This window comes from Anas platyrhynchos, chromosome 5, assembly GCF_047663525.1.
Source record: "Anas platyrhynchos isolate ZD024472 breed Pekin duck chromosome 5, IASCAAS_PekinDuck_T2T, whole genome shotgun sequence".
Taxonomy (NCBI): Eukaryota; Metazoa; Chordata; class Aves; order Anseriformes; family Anatidae; genus Anas; species Anas platyrhynchos.
Window position 1 is genome coordinate 49,538,755 of NC_092591.1, and position 10,177 is coordinate 49,548,931.

Sequence of the window (10,177 nt, forward strand, 5' to 3'; positions counted from 1 at the left end):
TTCCTCTAGCAATAGCAACTCTGCCTTTAGGCTGGCCCCGTTTCTCCAGGCAAGTCTGGTCCATCCCAGCCTTCAGCTGGGCCCATCCCGGGGCTACCCAGTGCCTGCAGGGGGCATCGAGGGGAAGGGGGCACTGTTTGCAGTGAGATGACAGATTCTCTCCTTAAAGGCAGTATCTATCTAACGATGCGTATTTTTAATGGGTCTGCAGGGTGGCTCAGGAGGTCTGTGGTCAGCATGGTTGGCGTTTCTCTTCCAAAAAGACACTGGGTTTCCCCTCTCTCTTCTGTTACACTACATCAGGGCAGGTGCCTGGGCTAGATGTGGCAGCAGCACTGAGCAGTGTTCTCCGCTCATATGTTTTGGCAGCCAGGAGGAGAGGAGATTTGCTATCAGTGCATACGGCATGAAAATTGCTGGCGACGGGACCTGACCCCTCAGGATGCCCCATCAGAAAGCAGGGGCATGCACCCGATGCATTATTTATCCTCTCACACGGCGATTACCTTTCATCTCCCTGAATTGCCTCAGCAATTTCACTTGAAAGCATTCCTTGAGCCTCTTTACTTCCTGGCCTGGAAAAAATGTGCTTTGTGCGATGGATACAGACGCCTGTCCCCAGAAGGGACTGCAGGCTGTGGTCAGCCGCTCACCACGGCACGGTTTGGCTGGGCCGGACCTGCTGAGGGTGTCCCCCACGCCACCAGCAGTGAGGCCATAGCCTGATGTTGAATGCTCACGTGGAAAATCCTCCCGGCTGAGCCATCTGCCTCTGTTGGGGCTGGGCTGGCGCAAGGGGTGCTGCTGGCAGAGTGTTTTGGTCCAATTCTGTCACGAGAGCCTGCTCCTGGGCACCCTGGGGCTGAGGGCATCACCCACCACCTCCCATCTTGGCAGCTCACCTTTAGCAGGGCTGAAAACAAATCCCCTGCCTGGCTGAGCATTGGCAGGCACCTGACAAGTCTTGTGAATGCTTACAAGAGCCGGGCTCAAGAACTCAAGCACTTCCTCATTTATTGCCTTGATATTAAAGGCAGAGTCACAGATATTAAGAACAGGGAGAGGCAGCGTACCGGGGAGATAGGATCTGTGCTGTATGCGGAAATTGCTCGGCTTCGTGTCCTACATGGTGCTTCAGATTGCAAGAAAAGACCTCAGGAGCCCCATCTGCCAGGGAGCTTTTCTGAGAAACCAGAAGCGGAGCCTAAGCCATAGAAGAGCTCCCTGCTGCGGGCTGAGACACATTTGTAAAACACTTCCAGAAACTGCCCCGCACCTGAAGGGCCAGGTCCCTAATGCTCACCTCCCTGCTCTGCGATGCCTTCTCCAGCCCTGCCTCCCAAGGAAATAAGCCAACCCTGCCCTTCAGCCGCTGGGACGCCTCACCACGAGGGCTGCTTGTGTGGAGAGGGATGCTCGTGTAGCGTACAGCGGCACCGAGCACACAGCATCTCTCACACCGTGTGCTTGCCAGCAGGGCTTATTCCAGGAGTCCCACCCTTCCCCGGGAGAACCAGGCTGCTTCCCTGGCCGCCCTTCATCCGTGCTGGAGGCTTTTTCAGCCCCAGCTCTTCCCCCTGGACAGCAGCAGGCCGAGGGCTGAGCCCCTCCTGTTGCTCTCGGTGCTCGGCGGCGGCTGCAGCGGGGCCCCGGGCCCTGCGGGGGGCGCTGGCGCCTCACGGGGGCGGTCGGGGGGGGCCCGGCCCGGCCCCAGCTCCGCGTCGCCGCTTTTAGGGGCGGTGCCGGGGGCGGCGCGGGGCCCCCCGCAGCCGGGGCTGGGCGCACAGGGCGCGGGGCTGCCGCCGGGCCGGGGCTGGAGCCAGGACCGGCACCGGGGCTGGAGCCGGGCTCGCGGCTCCGGGCTCCGCTCCCCGCCGCCATGGGGCAGCGCCGGCCCGGCCCGGCGTGAGGCGGCGGCGGGCGGCATGGAGCGGGGCGGCCGCGCGGCGCTGGGGCTGCTGGCGCTGGGCGCGCTGCTGGGGCTCTGCGCGCTGCCCCCCCCGCAGCCCGGCCCGCAGCGGGGCGAGCCCCGGCGCGGCGGGCAGAAAACTTTCCGGGCGCTGCTGGCCGTGGGCCGGGAGCAGCAGGAGCAGGAGCAGGAGCGGGAGGAGCGGCAGGAGGCGGCCGGGCGGGCGGCGCCGGTGCGGCGGGGCATCTTCTGGAGCCGGGAGCTGGAGGCGCGGGTGCCGCGGGGCTTCGCGGCCGAGGAGGCGGCGGCGTGGCCGGCGGCCGCCCGAGCTGCCCGGGTGTCGTCGCTGGAGCGCGGCGGCTGCGGGCGCAGCTCCAACCGGCTGGCCAGGCTGTCGGACGGGAGCCGGGCCTGCGTGCGCTACGGGGTGAGCCCGGAGCAGATCCAGGGCGAGGCGCTGTCCTACCACCTGGCCGGCGTGCTGGGCATGCAGCAGCGCCTGCCGCCCATGGCGCTGGCGCTGGTGGAGCCCCGCGGGCGGCAGTGGGAGCCGGTGCGGGAGGAGCTGCGCGGCTCGCTGTGGGCCGAGGGCGCGGTGGTCAGCCTGACCCGCTGGGTGGACAACCTGACGGCCGTGGTGGCCCCCGCGCCCTGGGGCAGCGAGGCGGGCGGCGGGCGGCGGCCGCGGGCGCTGTCGGCGGCGGAGCTGGGCGGGCTGCCCGCCGCGCAGCTGGTGGAGCTGGTGCAGTGGAGCGACCTGATCCTCTTCGACTACCTGACGGCCAACTTCGACCGGCTGGCCAGCAACCTCTTCAGCCTGCAGTGGGACCCGCGCGTCATGCGGCGCGCCACCAGCAACCTGCTGCGCGGGCCCGACGGCGGGCTGGTCTTCATGGACAACGAGGCCGGGCTGGTGCACGGCTACCGCCTGCTCGCCGTCTGGGACCCCTACCACGAGCCGCTGCTGCGCTCCGTCTGCGTCTTCCGCGAGGGCACGGCCAAGCGGGTGGCCGAGCTGCACCGCCGCCGCAGCGCTGCCGCCGAGCTGCGCCGCCGGTACCGCGCCCGAGAGCCCCTCTGGGCCCACCTGGGCTTCCTCTCGGAGCGCCAGGCCGAGCTGCTGCAGGCCCGCGTCGACTTCGTGCACCGCCACATCGCCCACTGCCGCGCACAGGCCGCCGCGCTCTGACCCCCCAAGCCGGGTGCCCGAAGCCGGGTGCCCTGGGGACCCCCCCGGGGTGGTTGCTGGATGTGGCCGCCGAGAAGGAAGCGTGTAGAAAGCCCCCGTCCCGGTAGCTGTTAGTCTGTGTCGTGGGCGCTCCTGGTTCGACTGCTCGGATCCCCGGTGTGTGTTCGTGATCGTCGCCATCCTTTGATTTGACCCGTAACGTGACCGTGGGGGACGGAAGAGGCTCTCCCAGGCTCCAGACACATCGCTGTGTGCCAAGACTTGGATGTGATAGTGAAAGCGGAGAACGAAACTGTCCCATGCACTTTACTTTGACTTTTTAATTTTTTATAAAAAAAAAAAAAAAAAAAGGGACCTTTTTATTTTACAAAGTCTGCCTTTTATGTACATTATAAATGTTCATAAGCCTTTCTGTAACATACTAAAGAAACTGATGATTCGGTAAAGCGTGCCCGATGTTTCGCCTCCTTTGTCCCAACTGTGTGCCCGAGCCTGGAAAGGGAAGCGCGCACCTCCGCCGGCCCCGCTGAGTGACACGGCCCGCTGCCTCCCAGCTGCTTCCTGCACCGAGCTTCAGCTAAACAGACATGCCTGGTGGTTTTTGTTCGTGGGGTTTGGTTGCTGGTTGTGTTTTTTTTTCCAAGCCTGAAAAGATCTGCTTTTACTAGCACCGGCTGGTTTCAGAAAACTGATGTAGGTGGTGTGGGCTTAGGGGCTGGCAGCCCCTTAGGGTGCCCAGGCTGTGTCCCAGCCTCATACCATGGCTTGCTTCAAGTGTCACCGGACTGACAGCAGGTACCCAAAGCTTCCCCGGAGCTGCCAGGTGTTTTTGGGAGGCATTTGCACTGGTTCTCCGCCCTCTGTTTCCATTTTGTCTATCTTTGCAACTGGGGCTGAGGCCAAAGTGAAGAACAGGAGAGCTCTTCAGTCTTCCTAAAAGAGGTGTGTGGGATTTTTTTTTTTTCTACAAAAGTTTTGTTCAAGGTACAGCAAAGTGGCACAAGCGGGTGGACAAAACAAAGCATCTGCATCTCTTGTTGCGTTTTCCTTATGTGCCGGAATCCACAGAAGAGGCAATTGTTCGGCTCAAAACACAGCCGGGATCGGGACAAAGGACAAGCTAATCCTCTTTGCGCCCCAGATGCCAGTGCCCATCCCTCTGTAACGGAGCAGCAGCGTAACCCCTGGTGCCCAGGCAGCAGAGCACCGCGGGGATGCGAGGCGGTGGCTGCTGCCTTCCCGCAGCGAGCACCAGCCTCCCCGGACCTCAGCGAGAGCAGCGCCTTCATCTGTGCTGGTGGGGGTCCTCGGGCTGTTAATATTCATTTATTTAGATTAAACTTCACACCAAGACAAGTTTCTTTGGCCGTTGCCGTGTTTTCCTTTGGTGTGCGTGTTGTGGGTTGGTTGGTTTGCTTGTTCAAGTAGGACAAGGGTTTTACAAACAGCTTTAACTTACCCGCTAGTTAGCTGTATTAGATGTTGCAACCTGTGCATATGTGTATTTATCTTAAAATGCTACAGCAGCCTCCAGGACTCGCTTCATTCAAGTGCTTAACTGACAGGGCTCTCTATTGAACTCGTTTTTATAGTTTGGTGCATTTATCTCTCCGAACAATGCCCAGAACCCCATGTGACGCTCCCTTGCCATTTACATGATAATGCACAATTTAGCTGTGTAATTCTTAATTCCTCTTTAGCGCTGTTTGTCAGCCTTGCTTTGTAACTCAAAAGCAGCAGCTCTGTTGCATTCACCTAATGAAAATGCGTTTAAGTAATAGACTGCTGGTACAAATTGTAAGCCACGGTGAAGAGCAAACTGCTGTGCTGCAAACTTCCCAGGTTTTGTTTCTGCTCGAGTATTTCTACAAGTATCGGCACGACCCCGCTTTTGATGGCTAATGGGGAATAAATCTCCTTTGCAGCGCCTTTAGAGTCAGACCCTAGATAATTACACCCTTCAAGAAGAAACGCGGGGCTCTATTTGTCGATCGGTAAATTCGAGCTGTACGTGGGGTATGCACTGAAAAGTGGTGTAGTTTGGGGTCGGTGAGGCTGGAGGTACCGTGCCAGAGGAGCCGCGTCCCGTGGGGAAGAGAGGCCAGGGCAAAGCAGGGATCGCGATGCTGTGCCGCGGAGCTCCTGCGTTTTGTTCTGCTGCAGACCGTCTGCTGCTGTGCTGGAGAACGCTTTCAATCACCGTCACGTTAAGGAAACTACCTTTCTGCTGCGTGACTTCTTCGGGGCAAGCAGAGCTTTGTCAGTTCTTGCCCTGGCACATTCTTCGCGTGCCTCCAGCTCGATGCGCTGCCTGAGCCCGGGCTGTCTCTGAGCAGAACAAAGGGCTGGGGGCCCGTCGGGCTTCTCCTGAGCTTAAATCTTACTGGTGCCGCTCTAATGCTGAGCATCTCCTGTGGCTCCCTCTGCACCCAGCAGCGGGGCAGGCGAGGAGGGCTTCTCTTTAGAGAGAGACAACTTGCAGCCCTGGAAGTTGTGAGCTGTAAGAGGTGCTGAGGGCAGGAGCTGGCCACGCGCTGCTGGCAGCCCCGCTGCAGCTCGCTGGAGGATCCATGCTGCTGGGCTTCCTGCAGCATCCAAATTTGCTGCTGCTGGACACCAGGGAGGGGTGTGGGCTGGGGGTGGCCACTGCTCAGGAGCTTGCCCACAAGGCTGGCATTCACAGGGCACGTTCCTTGAGCCTTTTTTGCAGGGGTCCGGAGGAGTTTTGAAGCTGGATGAGCTTCCGTGGTGCTTTTCTCCAGGCGAGGCTCCCCCTGCTCACACATTCACTTGTTCCTGCTGTACTTTGCTACCCAGCTGGGGCCATGCCAGCCCCCTCACGGGTTCTGGGAATAACTGGAAGAAAGTGAAAAGGGAGCTGGTTACGCTTTGACTTACTGGGCAAACAGCATGCTCTTACCATCACCGGCACCGTGGTTGTGGCTTGGTTGCCCTTTGAAGTTCAGTGCATATTTTAATGGTAATAATTCTGAGAATTTTCTCACCGGCATACTAGGTGGTCCAGGACTAGCTTGGGTATGAGATCATGTCGGGGCTTAATCCCATATTGCACGTTATTCCTACTTTGCTACCACAACATAAACCACGAGTGCTCCTCAGAGCCACTCTGCCCAGTGTTGGCCACAACCCAGAAACCTCCCTCGCCCCTTGGGTGCTGGCGTAACTCTCACCGCTGGAAACGGGCGCTGCTGACCTGAGCAGCAGTAACTTCCCAGCATGGTGACTCCTGGCTGCTAAGAGTCTTTCGCCCTGATTCAACTGGCATTTAACAAATATCACCGCACCCCTGGCGATGGTTTAATCTAACTCATTGTGCCTCGCTAATGGATGTCACCCCATGCGTTATGTGCACTCAACAGGCCTTACTGCCCTCAGCATTTGACACAAGGCATTTCATAACTTTGGGTAAATAATGCTGGACATCATTGGAAATGCTCTTCCTTCCCTAGTTCGGAGCTGTGAGCAGTTCATTAAAAAGCTCACTTTCAGTGTCATAAAGCACGCATATAAAATTTCATATCCGAGCACGTACCAGCCCGGGGTTTCCCAAGCTGTTTGGAGGAGGGGATACTGCCAGCCTTTGGGCACCTGTGGCTGTGTGAGGCTGGGGAGTTCACCGCTGTGCTGTACTGGGTCGGGCTGGGCAGGGGGCTGAGGAGCAGGCTGGGCACTGGGGCATGGTGAGGCTGGGAGAGTCCACTTGCTGCTCCTGCTATGCCCCGAAAGCATCATCGTCGTCTGTGGGGACTGTGGGGTTTTCCTCTTGTAGCTGCAATCCAGCTAAAAGGCTTTATTCCTGAAGATACCTCACAGAAAGCAAAACAGTCTCTGAAGTGCCCCCACACACACTCCACCACCCCTCCCTGAGCCCCCCTGCTGCCAAAAGCCCCAACCGCATGGCTGGTGCCCCCAAAATGTCAGTGGGCACCCACCTGGAGCAGTGGAAACCCCCCTGCAGCACGGGATGCGCTAACCAGCGGCAGGGCTTGTGCCAGGGCCCCATCACAGCCATCGCATCCCCAACAAAGCGGTCTTATTTCTGCATATCTGTAAATTTCAGATGGAGGAATCATCATTTTTTAATGCGCCTGTCTTGCTAGCTTCCTTTTTGTGTCCTGCCGGGGGGGGAAAGTGCATTAATAAACTATGGGTTAAAGCTGCTGGTGTGAATTCTTTTTTCTTGTTCCTGATTTCTTGGAGATTAGCTAGGGATCTGCTCACCTATTTATTTGTTTAAGCGATGGCAGCCAGGCAATTTGCTTTAGTTTAGCTGGGTCACCTTCCTAGTCCCCAAAGTTTTCCGTGCCCCTTCATATGTTCAAGCTAAGGAACCGTAACCATTTCCTTTGTTTTGTTAAAAACACACAGGATTTTCTCATCTGGCAAAGAGTTATTTTTCAGTTTTTAACAGTGCAGTGCAAACCCAGGTGCCATACATTATGTATGAACCTGGATGCAAAGATCTGGAGGATATTAATGGTATTACTTCCTTTTGCTCCAGCTACGCAGCGAGGCGACTGCTCAGCAGAGATATTCCCCCTTTTATAGCCACCAGAGACCGAAACCAGGCCCTCTGCTTGTGCTTTGTGAAGAGATTGGATGCGGAGCCCCGGAGCTCTCCCACTTGCCGAAGGTGGGCGGCTGGAGCTGGTACAGTTGGGTTGAGCGGGTGCTCCTGGGTTGCCTCACGTTTTTCCATAAGAGAAAAAAAAAAATCCTTTCTTTATATTTCTAATATTGCTTCTGATAATTAAAACTAAATTAAAAATGTAATTTAGTTGTCAGTGAGCAGTCTAGATGGTTATTTGGCTTGTTTTATTCATCTGAGTCAAGGCACGTTCTGTCGATGCTGCAGCTCGGAGCAGTCTCATTTCCCAGACCTCTCCCATGTGAGCGGGACACGGCGAGAGCTGTGCTGGCGGCCCTACAGTCAGTGCTCCTCGAAAGGAGGCCATTCCTCTGAAAACACAAATCATTAACATGCTTTCCTCTCTGTATTTTGCAAAAGAATATCTAGGATATTTTTCCCTGTGCATCTTGCTTTCTTGTCATTTCTCAATCTGCTGTCAGTGCAATGATCTCCGTCCGATTCTTTCCATCGCGGCCGTGATCAGCGTGAGCATGATCCTCGTGGTCATCAAGAGAATTACTTTCCAGAAAGCAAAGTGTGCTCACCGAACGGCTTTAAAAATTGCCCTGCCTGATAGGAATTACTCACAAAGCTCATTAACCTTTCAGTTCTCAGTTTGCATAAAGGCTGAAAAATATAGGTGTGCCAGATGGAGTCTTCTGTGCATTAGAAGTGACAGAATTCTGACTTCTAATGCTTCAGATGTGTGCTTATCTTCCTGATATTGTTGGGAAAGGGCAAATGTAAGGAAAGCAGCTTCAGCGCCTGCGTACCTGGAGCCAGGATATAGCATGGGTAGATAACAAATAATGCTTGATGACAACGACACGTGCCATCTAGAGGGAGCAGCACAAGCAGTGCTGGGGTAGTGCTGAGGATGTGCCACCAAAGCCCTGCACTTGTGCAGAGCCTCTCCTGTGGGTTCAGAGCACGTCACAAGGACAAGTCAGGCACTCTTTCAGCGTAATCATTATTGCCCTCGTATTACAGATAGGAAAGCAGGAATGGAGAAGCCAAGGGCACGTTGCATGTTGTTAGGAGGGCCACTGAAGCTAAATTAGCAGACAAGTGGTCCCCAGCGCTCAGTTCTTCCGTGTGAAGGGCGGGGTCTTCACCGCTGCCTTCTCAGGCTGCACAGCTCTGTCCCTGAGCTATCCATACTTCCCCTCATGCCCCAAGGACAGCAGGAGGGCATCAGAGTGAAGGGAAGCTCTCACGGTCCTAGGGTTACAGCTACGAGCCTCAGCCGTACCCACAGGTGCAGTGGAGCTGTGCACGGTGACAGCCTGCATTTCTTGTGACATGCCGTCATTTGTCACTTGTGTAAAATTACACCAGACAAGAAATGTAGGGTTTTATGCGTTTTACTTGTTCAGTGCTTGGGCAGATAAAACCCATGGGATACAGCAGAAGAAAATCAGGCCACTTTATGCTGTTAACTACCTAATTTAATTAATGTTCAACCCAACTTCAGGATAATTGGGTTTGGGGAAAAAAAAAAAATATATATATATATACCTTTATTAAGACATCAAAGTAACAAACTATAAGCCTTAGAAGCAGGTGAGGCTTCTGTAGGTCACCAGATATGAAACCCAAAGCAGTCACAGACATCACCCAGTGTTAGTAACCCTTCCAGTATCCAGGGCCACAGCAAGGATTTTCTGCGGATTTGAACCACTGCAGCTTCAAAACTGGTTTTCTAGATTTCTGCCCGTAGTAGGTCAGATCAAAATTGGGTTTCAAAAGCTATTAGTGCAAAGCATAAAGTTTTGACCTTTCTCAGTGTTTGTTTTTTTTTGTGTTTTTTTTTTTGTCTTTTGACTTTTTTTTTTTTGTAGGACGAAGGATGATTTTTTTCTATTATTGCCTTTTGAGAGTGACTTGTTTGCATATTTGTTTGCTGAGGGTCGGTGGTGGCTCTGTTAGTTTGTACTAAGCTGCTAATCATGCCAGCTGAAACAAGCCTGGCATTCCTATGCTCCTCACAGAGCCTCCAGTTTTGCTCTATCAACACTTTCCTTAAGTGCACTGCATTAAGGATGCCGTACGGCAGGCTTCCACCTGGAGGCAAAGCCTGCTCCTGCCTCCCCCTCCTTACTCGAAACCTGAAGTCTTCTCACATTGAGTATTTAATTTCCCTTTGTTCAGGATAAAATGATATGTAAAGTGTGTGTTGCCATGGATGCGGGGCTGCGTGCCGAACGATCCTCCCCTTACCCAGGTAGATTTCAACCAGGATGTTCAATGCCAGCCAGCACCGCAGCGCGGATGGGCTGGGGTGGGGAGAAACAACTTGCAAACTGAAGTTCCCATAGCAAGAAATCCTCTTGTTGAAACAAAGCGAGCCTCGTGCCCCCTGGGTGCTGCAGGGCTTGGGCTGGGTGTGCTCAGCAGCACCCGGTTCTCTCCCTCCCCTCCTCGGCAT

General features: G+C 55.4%; 1 protein-coding gene across 1 annotated transcript; it reads left to right on the top strand.

The window, feature by feature from the left end:
- Window positions 1-1,763: 1,763 nt before the first annotated feature.
- Window positions 1,764-4,452, top strand: FJX1 (four-jointed box kinase 1). The gene has a single exon (XM_027458710.3). It carries the CDS (start codon window positions 1,926-1,928, stop codon window positions 3,096-3,098), a length of 1,173 nt encoding a protein of 390 aa, XP_027314511.3. The 5' UTR covers window positions 1,764-1,925; the 3' UTR covers window positions 3,099-4,452.
- The last annotated feature ends 5,725 nt before the right edge of the window (window positions 4,453-10,177 follow it).

Bases quoted from the DNA above. Each gene is read 5' to 3' on its own strand.
- FJX1 (XM_027458710.3), top strand. From the start codon at position 1,926: ATGGAGCGGGGCGGCCGCGCGGCGCTGGGGCTGCTGGCGCTGGGCGCG.